The following is an 18,041-nucleotide window of genomic DNA, read 5'->3' as shown; positions in this document are numbered from 1 at the left end:
CTTAAATTTAAATGTTGTGAAATGAGTTCATATTCATTTTATACGCAATTTATATTGCCATGAATGAAGGTAATCGGGTATGTTGCTTGTGTATTGGCAATGTTCTTATTGGATATGCTTATAAAACTTTGACTTGATGAAACTTTGTATAAACAGGTTCATATGTTGACGTATTTCGTGGTTGCATTTGAAGTATGTTGGGCCATGGTCATGGTTTTCGCTATTTAACTTGTTCTAAGAATAATGATAAGTAATGAAACCTGGAGTACTGTCTCATTGTGTTTAAACAAGAGGTCAATGTTGTTGTTACTAGAAAAAGAAAAATGGTTTAAATGGACCTTTATATCCTTAGTTGGGAACGTTGCTTAGTGATGAAACTTGGTATGTAGCAAGTTCTTGTATGTATGCAATGTTTGGTCAATTTTAATGATAATGTCATGCCATATTTTAAGGATAACTTCCTAAAATGAAATTTAATTGTGATAAAGTCAACCAAACACTCAATAAACAAAAACAAAAAAATGTACGTTTTACTTTACTGACCAAAATCGCATGTTGGCACATAATTTGTTTCAAAGCTGTCATCCATTACTGGCCATGATTAAATCGACTTTCTCGTACACATTTCAATGAAGAATCAAGAATCATATTAAATTTTGAGGTCATCTGGCAACTATGATAAAACTTTCAAATTCACGACTACTTTAATAATTTTATTACCTCTGGTCTCATTGTGTTTAAACAAGAGGTCAATGTTGTTGTTACTAGAAAAAGAAAAATGGTTTAAATGGACCTTTATATCCTTAGTTGGGAACGTTGCTTAGTGATGAAACTTGGTATGTAGCAAGTTCTTGTATGTATGCAATGTTTGGTCAATTTTAATGATAATGTCATGCCATATTTTAAGGATAACTTCCTAAAATGAAATTTAATTGTGATAAAGTCAACCAAACACTCAATAAACAAAAACAAAAAAATGTACGTTTTACTTTACTGACCAAAATCGCATGTTGGCACATAATTTGTTTCAAAGCTGTCATCCATTACTGGCCATGATTAAATCGACTTTCTCGTACACATTTCAATGAAGAATCAAGAATCATATTAAATTTTGAGGTCATCTGGCAACTATGATAAAACTTTCAAATTCACGACTACTTTAATAATTTTATTACCTCTGGTCTTTTTTATCAACAAAAAATCGACATAAATCCACTCCTAACCAACGTGACTTCACCTCGTCACAATTGGACACGATGCATTTGCATAACGTGGACATACATAAGCTCAATTTATCAACGCACAATTAGTACTGAAGCATGCCAACATAAGAAACTGTTGTTTTCTGTTGTATCCCTTTTTACAAACAGAAAAGTTGTCATGGTTCCTCAAACCATAAACACAATTTATATAAACTGGTACAAATTGTGTGACTTTGTGTGATCAGCCAAATCCCTATAAAGGTTTCGCTATGGCCAGATCTGTCTAGAGTTCGGTAATACTCCAACATTTGTCATGACGATGATTTATATTGATTGTTATCAATCTTTAGACCATATTCCAAACTATGAGTGTGCCGAAAATAACAATATTTGTGTTTTTATTAGAATTAACAGGGAAGCTTTTCTCATGGAAATCTCCCTCGTCGAAAGGTATCTTATAAGAACATACATGTGTATGACATGTACTAGTTCGCTATACACATGTGATTAAGAACAATTAACCAATACTGAATGACATTGTACAGATTTCGCAGAATCTTGAAATCTGGAATGTTAAAACAGATAAGAATTATTTGTTACGCAGGATCCAGGTAGAACATGAAAGTGTCTAAAGACGAAAGGGTTTCAAAGTTTTATCAGTGAAACTCCTCTTTTGCACCCACCCCCTACCCCGCCATACATTTTGGTCTGAGGCATGGAGTTTGTAGATAAGAATATACATACATTCATTTAAATATTATCTTAGCATGATTAAAACACACATATTGTGTTTCATAGAAGACACGCAACCGCAACCAAACATTGAAATTATTAAGTGTTTACCGACGAGACAACGGATTATTGCGAGATATGTCCCCGCCCCTGACACAAAACTATGGATGCACAGTTTAAATACAATTGTGTATTCACAACATTCGTTGCAGTAAAAGTAATATTCATATTATGAGTTTTTACGAAAGTGTATCCATCATTTACTGATATATTCCTTTGTTCTGTCTAATCCAAAATTAATATAATGGTGTTGGATTGTTAAAAAATTGTGTGTGAAAATGAGTGGTGCCTTTATTCATTGTACATATAAGTGTGCAAGCAGTTACATAAAAGATCTACCCACAGTTACAGTACAGCTCGGATATAACGCATTTACAAAATGCCTTCCACAGAGTTTAGTTGTTTTTCTTGATACGTGACACACATTGTCGCAAAAAAGGTAGACATAGAAAGGCTTGAACTATCTGAAAGAGAAGCATATTTGTGTCGTTGCCTTTCGAACCATATTCACCATTTATGATAAAATTTACAAAAGGCAACTGTTGCATGGTAACTAATAGATATGTATAACAACTAAGACCCAGTCACTTCACTAGATTCAGATAATAGTGCTCTAGCTGAGGCTCATACCCTTCAGATATTGGGCATTCACTGATACATACCGTATTTCATACCGCCTGTTTCACATTCGCATTTTCTCGAGTAAAGAGATCGATTTAAAAAACCTGTGAACACCAAAAATGAAAAAGTGGCTGACAAGTTTTCTTCCATGCAGTATTTTACGGAACATATTTTTACCAGTTAAGCAAAAATATACATCTTGATGATCACAGTTTACAAAATCAATCATCTTACACATCGTATCATTAATATTCCACAAACCTGTACATACAATTGCACATGGGAATGGTAGTTTTCTATTTAGTTTCAGAACATATTAACGAAAAGTATAAATGATAAAAAAGCATTTTAATATTAAGATTGACGGGCCTCCCCTCAAATAAAAGATATTGTTAAGTTTTGCTTAACTAGACCCATTTGGTCGACATAAGCCGAATATTGCCCGGCTGCCGACATTAGAGTTTAATTTAACAATAACTTTTTAGTGGCGGCGCGAATAGTACACTGCTTCGGTGTTGTTTTTTTAATAAACAGAACAGAACAAAAGTTTTTCGACAAAGCAAAGCATATCGTCAAACAAATATATACAAGTGAACACAATTTTCATGCATGTGATCATTGTTACAAGGTAGCTAATACCTATAACAATTCAAAGAATAGCTTAAGAAAGATGGAGAATGTTCAAGTATAACAATATTGTGAATAATATTAGATATGAGAAGCTGTTTGTCTAGTTAATTAGATACATTATGGAAATGCCTGTAACAAAAATTTGCATATGTTTACACTAGTTGTTTTGTTATTACTACTTACTTGTTGGGTAAATTTAAACATGCTAAGTTTTCATAAAATACATTTTTACATATTATGACAAAATGAAATTCATGCTCAATGTTCTGTATATGACATAATAAGCATAATATTTTATTTCTTGGCAGTCTGTTTTGTCCGTACCTACCAGTTTCAATACGTAACCTGTGTGCTGATACATGTTATAAAGTAAGGTATTTTCTATTAGTTTTGTAATATAATAAATTAAGATATTCAGCCATACCAAACGTACTCTGCAGATGCAAGTATAGAATATTAAGTTTCGCACTGTTGGCAATATCAGCACGCCACTTTTATAGAAAACTATCGATTAAACGTTGTTTAAAGACTGGAGCAAAGAGTTTGACATTATAATTCCCCGGATTAACCAAGACGTTTGAAAAACCATTCTCCTCAAGTAAACATTAACCGTTAGATGCCCAAGTTGGGAGGCCTTCCTCGCTTAAATCAACTGATCTACGGTATAAAATAATAAAATATTATTAGACTGTTGTACTTCGAACCAATATTTAATAATTAGCACGTATCTGTTAATAAATATTGGATAACGTCCTAATTCTCCGTAAACAGCCGCTGTACATGTACTTTGTTTTACTCCTAGAAGCGATTTGCAAAATTTTAGGTGGATCCTTTCTATATGTTTTCGATTTTGAAACCCTCCAGACAAAACTCGAATAATTAAGGATCGAACCTACAAATGTGTCAAACAATTGAAGTGCAATTTTCGGAGGTACGTCATATTTGTTAATATTTTTGGTTAATACGTTCATAGCCTTTAGAGTCTTACCGACTACATATTGGTTATTTTAAACGAAAGTGCGCGTATAGTTAAATACTATACTAGATGGTTAAAGTTGTCAATTACTTCAAGTGTCACGCCACTATAGATCCAAGTTTCATTAACCCTAACCGGTCCTTTTTTACGGAATACTACAACCTTAGTTTTGGCTATATGAACTTCTAAGCCCCACGTTTGGCAATACTCGTAAAGATGGTCTCATCTTTTATGTAAATCTTCTACTGAGTTTCCGATTATTACCATATCGTCTGCAAAAAGCAATATCATAATACATAAATCGCATAGCCTAATACCACAGTCAACGTTCTGTTGTAGAAACAGTTTTAGGTCTTCCAGGAATAATGCAGACAATACCGGTGACTTATTTTGTCCTTGACGTAAACCCATAGAAATATCAAAGAAATGATTAATGCATTGCACGGTTTTTTCAGTTGACGTTAATGATCATAAAACCACAAATATAAGCCATTAAATATGTGTTTTTTCAATTAATAGCAACGTGGCCACACATTCCCCAGTTAAAAAAGCGCCAAACTATCGCTAATATTTTTTTATCTCTACGCAAATCATATGTTTTAATATGTTTTCATCATTAAATTTAAATGAGTAAATCACAATTATGCATTTGGAAGAATGTTTTTTGGCATCAACTTACATTATATGCCTTCAAATAACTTTTTAGGTTTTATTGCTATATAATCGCAGCTATAATGGCAGATGGTGGAGATCGATAAGATGCTGCATGTAGTTTAATAGTTTGTAATCTGCATTGCCCACATGTCTACGTGTTTATAAGTAACGTGTCACTTGTTTTTATCAACCCTTCCTCTGAAATTTGACTTACGAGGAGAAACTCGGAGAAGCTAGTTGTAAATTACCAACATAGTTTGATTTACAAATCAGACGAAAGGAAAATGTTGCAACGTTTCTTCGTTATTTTCTTAGGAGTATTTATTGCTTCAGGTACGTAGACTTGATAAGACAGTGGACTTTGATAAAGTTAACAACGTTTTTACCGTCATCGTTGTCAACTTTCGATTTTTTACTGCTCTGGAAGTTAAATGGAAACAGTCAAAATCTGCAGTATTTCAAACACAGATGATTTGAGACAAATGTTTCAGCTGTACTTCCTTTGTTTAAAAATATGACCACATCATCAAATATGTCATGGTTAAAAATTAACAACGATCAGGTTATTCATGTTGTTAACGTTAAAGACGTTTTGAACAATAGGCCCTATCAATATTTTTATATATATATCAACATTTAAGGACCCAAAGCTGCAATTTTGATGTAACCAGTAAATATGAAATATAATTGAACATTTTGAAAAAAACATCAATAGGGTATGTTGTAAAAAGAAATGATTTAAAAATACATGTAGCTCCCCCATCCACTCCGCAAAATATGAATAAATAAAATAAAATTAAAATAAAATATTCATTAAAAACAACAACAGGAAACAACAGGCGGGACAATATGTGACAGATGACAACATAAGGATTTCTGAAACGGCTAAGCAGAATTAGTAATTTTGGGAATACTTCTACTTTTTGTCGACTAGTTTCGCTATAAGTCAGATGGTTATTATGAAGTGTTCAAAGTGCCCAGTGCAACGTGTACTAAATGTTTTGTTGTTTTGTAAATATATAAACAAAGACACAAGTCTGTGCCTTTTTGATACATGTTCTCTTTTTTCTATTTTACATCAGTCGATCTCAAAATGCTAGGTTCTTATGTTTCATTTGTTTATCTAAGTGTAATTTAAATGTTTGTGAAGATAGAACAACACTATTTTAAATGTTAATGCATGTGTTAAACTGTTTTCCTGCCAGTTGAGAGCGTATGTCCGGACGGTTACTGCCGCCACTCGGACGGCTGCTTCAGAACCGTTGGCCTCAACGTCACTTGGATTGACGCCAAGGTAACATGTAAAATATAATAATTTAATGAATATTTTGTAAGTCTTCAAATCATTCTTGTTTTCACATACAGTTTTTCTGCATTTTTCAGTAGCTTTTCAGCTTGTCTGTTTTTTTTAAGAAACCAAAAAATAAATGTATTGTGATGGCCTTTGTGTCGTCGACGTCTGCGTCGTGCCAATACTTAAACCATTGCCATAACTAAATTTCGTTCTAAATATTTTCCTGAAACTGGGAGCATATATCGCAAGATACATTGCGCGCACATGTAGCAAGGCCCGTAATTCTGGTTTAGCAAAGCCTGTAACTCTGGTTTAGCAAAGCCCGTAACTCTGGTTTAGCAAAGCCCGTAACTCTGGATTAGCAAAGGGTCGTAACTCTGGTTTAGCAAAGGCTCGTAACTCTGGTTTAGCAAAGGCTCGTAACTCTGGTTTAGCAAAGCCCGTAACTCTGGTTTAGCAAAGCCCGTAACTCTGGTTTAGCAAAGGCTCGTTACTCTGGTTTAGTAAGGCCCGTAACTCTGGTTTAGCATGGCCCGTAACTCTGGTTTAGCAAAGGCTGTAACTTTGATTTAGCAAAGCCAAGTAACTCTGATTTAGCAAAGCCTGTAACTCTGGTTTAGTAAGGCCCGTAACTCTGGTTTAGCAAAGCCCGTAACTCTGGTTTAGCAAAGACTCGTAACTCTGGTTTAGCAAAGCCTGTATCTCTGGTTTAGCAAGGCCCGTAACTCTGGTTTTGCAAGGCCTGTACCTCTGGTTTAGTAAGGCCAGTAACTCTAGTTTAGCAAACCCGTAACTCTGGTTTAGTAAGGCCCGGAACTCTGGTTTAGTAAAGCCCGTAACTCTGGATTAGTAAGGCCCGTAACTCTGGTTTAGCAAGGCCCGTAACTCTGGTTTTGCAAGGCCTGTACCTCTGGTTTAGTAAGGCCAGTAACTCTAGTTTAGCAAACCCGTAACTCTGGTTTAGTAAGGCCCGGAACTCTGGTTTAGTAAAGCCCGTAACTCTGGATTAGTAAGGCCCGTAACTCTGGTTTAGCAAGGCCTGTAACTCTGGTTTAGTAAGGCCTGTAACTCTGGTTTAGTAAGGCCCGTAACTCTGGTTTAGCAAAGCCCGTAACTCTGGTTTAGCAAAGCCCGTAACTCTGGTTTTAGCAAAAGTTCGTAACGCTGGTTTAGCAAAGCCCGTAACTCTGGTTTTAGCAAAGGTTCGTAACGCTGGTTTAGCAAAGCCCGTAAATCTGGTTTAGCAAAGCTCGTAACTCAAGTTTAGCTAAGCCCGTAACTCTGGTTTAGCAAAGCTTGTCACTCAGGTTTAGCAAAGCCCGTAACACTGGTTTAGCAAAGCTCGTAACTCTGGTTTAGAAAAGCCCGTAACTCTGGTTAAGCAAAGGCTCGTATCTCTGGTTTAGCAAGGCCTGTAACTCTGGTTTAGTAAGGCCCGTAACTCTGGTTTACCAAAGCCCGTAACTCTGGTTTAGCAAAGTCTGTATCTCTGATTTAGCAAAGCTCATAACTCTGGTTTAGCAAAGCCTGTAACTCTGGTTTAGTAAGGCCCGTAACTCTGGTTTAGCAAAGCTCGTAACTCTGGTTTAGCAAAGCTCGTAACTCTGGATTAGTAAGGCCCGTAACTCTGGTTTAGCAAAGCCCGTAACTCTGGTTTAGCATAGGCCCGTAACTCTGGTTTAGCAAAGGCTCGTTACTCTGGTTAAGCAAGGCCCGTAACTCTGGTTTAGTAAGGCCCTTAACTCTGGTTTAGCAAGGTCCGTAACTCTGGTTAAGCAAAAGCTCGAAACTCTGGTTTAGCAAGGCCCGTAACTCTGGTTTAGCAAGGCCCGTAACTATGGTTTAGCAAAGACTATTAACTCTGGTTTAGTAAAGCCCGTAAGTCTGGTTAAGCAAGGCCCGTATCTCTGGTTAAGCAAGACCCGTAACTCTGGTTTAGCAAGGCCTGTAACACTGGTTTAGCAAGGCCCGTAACTCTGGTTTAGCAAGGCGCGTAACTCTGGTTTAGCAAGGCCCGTAACTCTGGTTAAGCAAGTCCCGTAACTCTGGTTAAGCAAGTCCCATAAATCTGGTTAAGCAAGGCCCATAACTCTGGTTAAGCAAGGTCCATAACTCTGATTTAGCAAGACCCGTAACTCTGATTGTAACTCTGATCGGCTTTCCCATTTAAGTCTGAAAAAACAACAGAGAGTTGGCAGTCACTTGCAGCGTTCATGCTTATTTCTATTGGTTGAAGCATTTCATGTTATATAACTTTGTAGACAATTCTGATTTCCTTTTACGTCCAGTCGTACTGCACCGTGCTTGGGGGTGTTCTTTTGTCTCCAACATCGAGTGCAAGTCAGGCGACGGCAGAGGGCGCTCTCAGGAGGTCGAAAGGTAGTTTACACGCAGTTTGGTTGATTTTAGTTATGCACCAGTCAATTGTAACCACGGCCCCCATGTCCACGGGTATACCGGGGATAGCGGGGAAAATAAGCCGTGTTTTTACCTTCAAGGTGGACCCGCAGTGCCGAGTGAATATGCTGGTGGGTTTTTCGCGCTAAAAATAGCAGGAATGCACCTAACCTAGGATGTCCCCGGGTTGTGGGGGCATTTGGCGGGGTTTTTACCAGCAGTTTTTCCCGTCAGGGCGGGGATTTCCCCCGGGATTGGCTGGACCGAAAGTCAAAGTCAATGCTATTCCCCGGACCTGGGGGGGGACATGGTTACAATGGACTGGTGCATTAGATCATGTTTCAAATTAATAAAACAAAATGCCTTGACTGTGGGAATGATTATAATAAAAAAACACTGTAGAAGTCGAAGTCGACGTTTTAAACATATTTCAACAGAGGACAAAATTTAGGTATTACCAAGGGACGTAACTGCTGTCCATGCAGATCTTGTTTTCAAAGTAGAGAAACTGATATGGCCCATAGTGTCATGATGCAATTATATATTTGGCGTATAATGTCTGCTCTTAAAACAGTTGATATTAAACATGGTATTCTTTCAAACTCAAGTTTAAGTACCAATATGCACAAAAAAAACAACTTGGTGTTATGTTCTATGGCTAGCATAGTATTTAATTTTGTTCAAGCATTGTATTTTGATATTCATGTTTATCAATATGTTTGATGCGCAGATGCAATTCACCCCGGCAAGTATTGGCTTGACATCACCGACCTCCTGAATCCGACTGAATGGAAAACAATGAGCGACACACAAGCGCTTGTTTACAGCAACTGGGCTTCCAGCAGTCACGCAAATGAGGACAACACCAAAAACTGCGTCTACATGTCGCTGGAAAATGACTTCGAATGGGCGATTGCCGCATGCTCTGAGAAGATGAACTTTGTCTGCTTCCATGCAGGGTAAGAAATGTAAGTGCTTAGAAAAAACAACAACATTGTGCTTCAAACCATCTGGATAGGGTTGACAAGTTAAGGTCATAAGTACAACTTTAAAAATGTTAATTTGAATTGCATTAAATTTGAAAGAAATATAAGGACTCTGTGAAATTATCTTAATTAAGCTGGGATAAAACAAAGTTTCCTTATTTGAGTGGACAGAAATATGAAGAAATAAATTAAGTACGAGGGGCATTCAGAAAGAAATGAGACTAAAGCTCGCATAAGATTAATACTTCTGTTAACGACCTCATATATCTATATGGTAGATACTAATGTTTTAATATTACATACACAGCTAATAAAAAATCAAATTCAAATTTTCCAATTTGAGGGCGTTTGCTGATCTTTACCCATCCGGAAATGACACTGCAATTGTGACATTTGTATTGTTATCTTGAACAGTAAAACTCCATTTATTTGTTGAAAAATCCATATAGTCAGAGAAATATTCTCTGACATGTATGCTATTACCTACTGACATATATTTGGCATGCTATAAGTTATTGGAATGTTAATGATATTTGGTTAGGTGTATTAGTGAACATCTAATCACGTTAAATCTCCAATATATCTCAATAGTATTTTGAAACTTGTCGTCATTATTTCTTCATAAGAATATGAGGACAGAGGTATAAATATTAGCTCTAAGCTATCTCCTCAATCCTTAATTATCATGTATGTAATGTATGTATTTGCTAAATGTACTTATATAGAATAAATATTGTTTAAACCAATTGACGCCCTTTTCACTTGAACTTCAAGCATTGTCCAAATACATGTCAAACCAAAATGTACGCTACAGGCTATTATAGAGATGAAGACACTCTGAAAAAATAGAATAACGTGTTTAAATGTATTGAGACTAATTATATTTTACCGAGTACAATTTTAAGGAAGTAAAACACGCAAAGTTTTTACAATGGAATACAAGTCATTTAGCGATTTTACCCAGGTAAAAAAAACGTCTCCGTCATATTATTATTTCTTGTTTAATTGTTTAAATTGATTGTTACTTAAATGCAGCTTTATTGAATAAATCAACACTTCTCTACAGCAAAATAGTATCACTTCAGTCTCATCACTTTCTGAATGCCCCTCGTATGAATAAGTCATTAAAAATGCTTGTGTGATAAAAAAACACTCGTACTAGAAGCATGCGTGATCGATTAATTGAGTCTTATTGAACAAATCGAGATTCTTTTTGACAGATTACCCCCTACTACCGAGAGAGTGTTCGTCCGCAGTACTCGAGTATACAGAGGCTACCGTCATGAATGGGAATCTATCTACGAAACCAGAGTAGTGGACCATAATGACGTAGACTGCTGAACTTAAAACGACTGACGCATGTAACAAATATTAATATTGGGTCGCATCCTACTCAACATTCTATTTGCTGTATATGTAAATTGTGTATCCACGCTATATTGTCCTTGTTATCGCATTTACTATTTGCAAAATATAATTTGAAACTTTTGTTGTTGTTGTTTTTCACGTGTTTTCAACGAAAAACAGGTTATCAGAATGACATAACTGACATTTGCTCAATAACTTTGGAGTTTAGAAATCGAAACTTGGTTTTTGGCAAGCTCATGTGGGGACGAAAGTTTGGGTTATATTAACGTTTGTTTAGTTCAAAAGGTCGCAGGTGCTTGAAATACAGGTGTGTTTCCTCTCTATATTTTCAGTTACACATACTAAATATTGATAAAACTTGGTACATTACAAACAATTGTTCTTTGAGTTGCAATTGTAGGTCGATGTGATCAAGGTGAAGGTTGCTGTTAATGACATGTTATATAGCGATTGACATTGGTATGTAGCGATTGTATAAGAGATGGTTCGTGTCAAGGTCGCCATTCCTGAAAATAGAAAAACGGTTTTTGCTCCATAACTTCAGAAAGGAATTGTGTATTTTGATAATGATCAAATAGATGCCTAGTGCGAGTGGTAAATACTTTTCCCCTACAATTAAATGTTGTGAAATGATTTCATATTTATTGCATGTTTATATCATACGAAATTTATATTTTCAACGACGGTCATCTAAAATGTTATTTGTGTAATGGCAATATTCTAATTGGATATGCTAATTAAGCTTTTACCTGACTTGACTTGACTTGATAAAACGTTGTATGAACAAGTTCATGTGAAGACTTCGTGGTTGCATTTGAAGGCTGTTGGGTCATGGTCAAGGTTTTCGCTAAATAACTTTATTAAGGAATGATGATAAGTAATGAAACTTGGAGTACTGTCTCCTTGTGTTTAAACTAGAGTTCAATGTTGCTGTTACCAGAAAAAGAGAAATGGCTCAAATGGACCTTCATATCCTTAGTTGGGAACATTGCTTAGTGATAAAACTTGTTGTGTAGCAAGTTCTTGTATGTATGCAATGTATGATCAATTTGAATGATAATGTCATGCCATAATTTAAGGATAACTTCCTGAAATGACATTTTATTGTGATAAAGGCAATAATAAAACTCGTACACATTTCAATGAAGAATCAAGAATCATATGAAGTTTTGAGGTCATCTGGCAACTATGATAAAACTTTCAATTTCACGATTACTTTAATAATTTTATTACCTCTGGTCTTTTTTATCAGCAAATAATCGACATAAATCCACTCCTAACCAACGTAACTTCACCTCGTCACGATTGGACACGATGCATTTGCATAACGTGGACATACATAAGCTCAATTTATCAATGCACAATTAGTACTGAAGCATGCCAACATGAGAAACGCTGGTGAAACGTCTTGTTTTGTGTTGTATCCCTTTTCACAAACAGAAAAGCTTTCATGGTTCCTCAAGACATATGGCTGGATCTGTCTAGAGTTCGATCATACTCCAACATTTGTCATGACGATGATTTGTATTGATTGGTATAAATCTTAAGACCATATCCCCTTACTATGAGTGTGCCGAAAAAAACAATATCGATGTTTTTATTAGAATTAACAGGAAAGCCTATCTCAGGGAAATCTCCCTCGTCGAAAGCTCTTAGGTATCTTATAAGAACATACATGTGTATGCCATGCACAAGTTCGCTATGCACACGTGATTAAGAACAATTAACCATTACTGAATGACATTATACAGATTTCGCAGAATCTTGAAATCTGGAACTGTTGAAACAGTTAAGAATTATTTGTTATGCAGGATCCGGATAGAACATGAAAGTGTGTAAAGAGGAAAGGGTTTCAAAGTTTTATCAGTGAAACTCCTCTTTTGCACCCTACCCCTACCCCGCCATACATTTTGGTCTGAGGCATGGAATTTGTAGATAAGAATATACATACAATCATTTAAATATTATATTAGCATGATTAAAAAACACATATTGTGTTTCATAGAAGACACGCAACAGCAACCAAACATTGAAATTATTAAGTGTTTACCGACGAGACAACGGATTATTGCGACATAGATCTCCGCCCCTGACACAAAACTATGGGTGCACAGTTTAAATACAATTGTGTATTCACAACATTTGTTGCAGTAAATAGTAATATTCATATTGCGAGTTTTTACGAAAGTGTATCCATCATTTACTGATATATTCCATTGTTTTGTCTAATCCAAAATGAATATAAGATGCAATTTATAACATTGTACTAATTTCAATATATATGCAAAAAGCTACAGAAACATGCTCAGTAGCAAAAAAGTTTAAACATAAACCCGGTTTTGTGGCAATGGGCAACGCCAAAGACATAGAACACAAATTCACAGACAAGACACATAGAACAGCACACAACTCTACAAACAGCACAGTGCATAAATACTATATATATATATATATAATTGGTATGTTTATCAAGAATTGTTAGGTACCGCCTTGGAACGGTCAGTAAAATGTAAATTTACTGGGGGATTAAACCAGTTGCATGTTTTCCCTGGTGTTGGATTGTTCAAAAAATGTGTTTGAAATGGGTGGTGCCTTTATATCATTATACCTATAAGTGTGCAAGCAGTTACATAAAAGATCTACACACAGTTACAGTACAGCTCGGATATAACGCATTTACAAAATGCATTCCACTGAGTTTAGTTTTTTAGCTTCCTATAGGCCGTGTAGGCCGCGATCTACACATTTTTCAAAAAAACCGAAAAAATAAAAATGCCAAATCTGCAATAAAAACTGAAGGCATAGAAGGGTGAGGGGCTAAAATATGAAATTCCGATAAATGCGCTTAAATATATCGGAAACCTGGTATTCAAATATATCGTTTTCCTTTGCTCTAAAGTACATTTTCACACGACATTAATGTTCCGTATATAATTTATCGAAAGTTGCATACCAGGAGTCTGCGCGTTTACGCCGTACATTAAACATTTCCAATCGGCTTGGTATAAGTTTGCGGTCGCTTTATCATTTGAAATTGTAAACGGTCTGGTAACAATATTGCCGAACATAGTCCTACGTATCCTGATTTCGATAATCTCACTTTGACTTCAATAGATAAAGATATCAAACAACAACTGATAGAAGGAACTTGGCAATCATGCCTTCAGTAACAGTTTCCACCGAGTGTCCGAACTATGATGGACACAGTTCATGACATTGGATTCTTGTTCAATTGTTTAGCAAATCGTCTAGCAGCGTTTCAGGACGAGCTTTCTAGAGAAGTCGCAACGAAAGAGGAAATGAACCGGCGCACTAAGCTTCGCTCGTTATGTAAGACACGATGAATCAGTCGTGCGGACGCACTCGAAACGTTCCAAAAAGCGTTCCTCGTAGTGGTCCACGCACTTGAAACTATTAATGAAGACAGAGACGAGAAGGGCGGCCAGTATTTGTCCACTGTACTGCGCTTTGAATTCATTATCTGACTTGTAGTGACGCAAGACATTGGGTACTACCGTGAACCTGACAAATCTTCTTCAGAGCGAAGGCAATGATCTACTACATGCTGTTGAAGAAACAAACGTCATTGTCAAATTGTGCAATGACTGGAGGGCTGACCTGATGTGTAGAATGGACTGTACATGAAAGCAACGGATATAAGCTCAGGCTCCGACATTTAACCATCAATGCCAAGAAGAGTTGGTCGACAGCAAAACAGGGCAAATTGAGGTGCAAACACCATCTGACTACTTCAGATTAACCTTTGTACAATGTCTTCAAAGACAGATACAGTGCACAACATTTATTGCCTTCAAAACTGGAAATTATGCAGGACGACATGCTGCCATCAATTTATGCTGTTAAGGCCCCTGATCGCCACGAAACATTTGACACATTTAAAACAGAATGGAATGTGAGATGGAGCATCGCAGCCGCAAGTTTATCTAGACTACAAGAGACCACGAAGCAGACCAACAAGGACCTGTATCCTAGCATATTTACAATATTCGAGGTTCTTCTTACCATGCCACCTACATCAGCCTCTTGTGAAAGGTCGTTTAATGGAATGAAACGAATAAAAAACTTCCTGCAAACGACAATGAAAAGCGACAGGTTGTCATCCTTGACCCTAATCCACAGCCACAAGAACATGATTATAGATGTTGACCGCGTCATCAATGTGTTTGCATATATATATATATATATATATATATATATATATATATATATATATATATATATATATATATATATGGCATTGTTTGTGCAAATACGCATATGATTAATTTTGATTTTGGCAACAAAATGCATTAATATTGAGTGAAATTTAATTAATAAAATGTACAATGTTTTACTTCTATGGCCTGTCTTCTTTAGCTAAAATACGTACAAAATTAATTTTATGTAAAGCATAATGATTTTGTTGCTCTCTTTAATGTTACGAAATATACGCCAAAACGCACCTACAATCACATAGCTAAGCAAAATTTCCAGGGGTTGGGAGCATGAACCCGGGCCCCCTAAAACGTGGCCTACACATATATTTTCGTCAAGCTACGCCCCTGAAAAGGTAGACATGGAAAGGCTTGAACTATCTGATATAATAGCATATATATTTGTGTCGTTGCCTTTTGAACCATATTCACATTTTATGATAACATTTACAAAAGGCAACTGTTGCATGGTAACTAATAGATATGTATATCAACTAAGCCCCAGTCACTTCACTACAGTCAGATAATAGTGCACTAACTGAGGCTCAAACCCTTCATATATTGGGTATTCACTGATACATACCGTATTTCATACCGCCTGTTTCACTTTCGCATTTTCTCGAGTTTGGCTGACAAGTTTTCTCCCTTTTTTTCGGAACATATTTTATCAGTTAAGCAAAATATACATCTTGATGATCGCAGTTTACAAAATCAATCATCAGACACATCATAGTATTAATATTCCACAAACATGTACATACAATTGGATTATTTAGTTTCAGAACAAATTAACAAAAAGTATAAATGATAGAAAAAAAGGCATTTTAAGATTAAGATTGACGGGCCTTCACTCAAATAAAAGATATTGTTAAGTTGTGCTTAACTAGACCCATTTGGTCGACATAAGCCGAATTTTGCCCGGCTACCGACATTAGAGTTTAATTTAACAATAACTTTTTAGTGGCGGCGCGAATAGTACAATGCTTCGGTGTTTCTTATGCAGCAACGCATATCGTCAAACAAATATATACAAGTGAACACAATTTTCATGCATGTGATCATTGTTACAAGGTAGCTAATACCTATAACAATTCAAAGAATAGCTTAAGAAATATGGAGAATGTTCAAGTATAACAATATTGTGAATAATATTAGATATGAGAAGCTGTTTGTCTAGTTAATTAGATACATTATGGAAATGCCTGTAACAAAAATTTGCATATGTTTACACTAGTTGTTTTGTTATTACTACTTACTTGTTGGGTAAATTTAAACATGCTAAGTTTTCATAAAATACATTTTTACATATTATGACAAAATGAAATTCAAGTTCAATTTTCTGTATATGACATAATAAGCATAATATTTTATTTCTTGGCAGTCTGTTTTGTCCGTACCTACCAGTTTCAATACGTAACCTGTGTGCTGATACACGTAATTGAGTAAGGTATTTTCTATTAGTTTTGTAATATAATTAATTAAGATATTCAGCTATACCAAACGTACTCTGCAGATGCAAGTATAGAATATTAAGTTTCGCACTGTTGGCAATATCAGCACGCCACTTTTATAGAAGTCTATCGATTAAACGTTGTTAAAAGACTGGAGCAAAGAGTTTGGCATTATAATTCCCCGGATTAACCAAGACGTTTGAAAAACCATTCTCCTCAAGTAAACATTAACCGTTAGATGCCCAAGTTGGGAGGCCTTCCTCGCTTAAATCAACTGATCTACGGTATAAAAATAATAAAATATTATTAGACTGTTGTACTTCGAACCAATATTTAATAATTAGCACGTATCTGTTAATAAATATTGGATAACGTCCTAATTCTCCGTAAACAGCCGCTGTACATGTACTTTGTTTTACTCATAGAAGCGATTTGCAAAATTTTAGGTGGATCCTTTCTATATGTTTTCGATTTTGAAACCCTCCAGACAAAGCTCGAATAATTAAGGATCGAACCTACAAATGTGTCAAACAATTGAAGTGCAATTTTCGGAGGTACGTCATATTTGTTAATATTTTTGGTTAATACGTTCATAGCCTTTAGAGTCTTACCGACTACATATTGATTATTTTAAACGAAAGTGCGCGTATAGTTAAATACTATACTAGATGGTTAAAGTTGTCAATTACTTCAAGTGTCACGCCACTATAGACCCAAGTTTCATTAACCCTAACCGGTCCTTTTTTACGGAATACTACAACCTTAGTTTTGGCTATATGAACTTCTAAGCCCCACGTTTGGCAATACTCGTAAAGATGGTCTCAACTTTTATGTAAATCTTCTACTGAGTTTCCAATTATTACCATATCGTCTGCAAAAAAGCAATATCATAATACATAAATCGCATAGCCTAATACCACAGTCAACGTTCTGTTGTAGAAACAGTTTTAGGTCTTCCAGGAATAATGCAGACAATACCGGTGACTTATTTTGTCCTTGACGTAAACCCATAGAAATATCAAAGAAATGATTAATGCATTGCACGGTTTTTTCAGTTGATGTTAATGATCATAAAACCACAAATATAAGCCATTAAATATGTGTTTTTTTTTCAATTAATAGCAACGTGGCCACACATTCCCCAGTTAAAAAAGCGCCAAACTATCGCTAATATTTTTTTTATCTCTACGCAAATCATATGTTTTAATATGTTTTCATCATTAAATTTAAATGAGTAAATCACAATTATGCATTTGGAAGAATGTTTTTTGGCATCAACTTACATTATATGCCTTCAAATAACTTTTTAGGTTTTATTACTATATAATCGCAGCTATAATGGCAGATGGTGGAGATCGATAAGATGCTGCATGTAGTTTAATAGTTTGTAATCTGCATTGCCCACATGTCTGCGTGTAAATAAGTAACGTGTCACTTGTTTTTATCAACCCTTCCT

At 35.7% G+C, this 18,041-nt stretch overlaps 1 protein-coding gene across 2 annotated transcripts; it reads left to right on the top strand.

Annotated features, from left to right (window-relative positions):
* Positions 1 to 5,073: 5,073 nt before the first annotated feature.
* On the top strand, positions 5,074 to 11,040 carry LOC128208929 (perlucin-like protein). 2 transcript variants are annotated; one of them, XM_052912650.1, is made up of 5 exons: positions 5,074 to 5,208; positions 6,081 to 6,169; positions 8,458 to 8,548; positions 9,297 to 9,525; positions 10,773 to 11,040. In XM_052912650.1, the coding sequence occupies exons 1-5, from the start codon at positions 5,160 to 5,162 to the stop codon at positions 10,891 to 10,893; spliced, it is 579 nt and encodes a 192-aa protein (XP_052768610.1). In that variant the 5' UTR covers positions 5,074 to 5,159; the 3' UTR covers positions 10,894 to 11,040. The 2 variants fall into 2 exon arrangements, with proteins under 2 accessions (XP_052768610.1, XP_052768611.1); XM_052912651.1 differs by having other exon boundaries at positions 9,297 to 9,534; positions 10,773 to 10,912.
* The last annotated feature ends 7,001 nt before the right edge of the window (positions 11,041 to 18,041 follow it).

Source organism: Mya arenaria, chromosome 11, assembly GCF_026914265.1.
Source record: "Mya arenaria isolate MELC-2E11 chromosome 11, ASM2691426v1".
Lineage (NCBI taxonomy): Eukaryota > Metazoa > Mollusca > Bivalvia > Myida > Myidae > Mya > Mya arenaria.
Note: the sequence above shows the minus strand (reverse complement) of the source record. Positions and strands in the feature narration are given on the sequence as shown.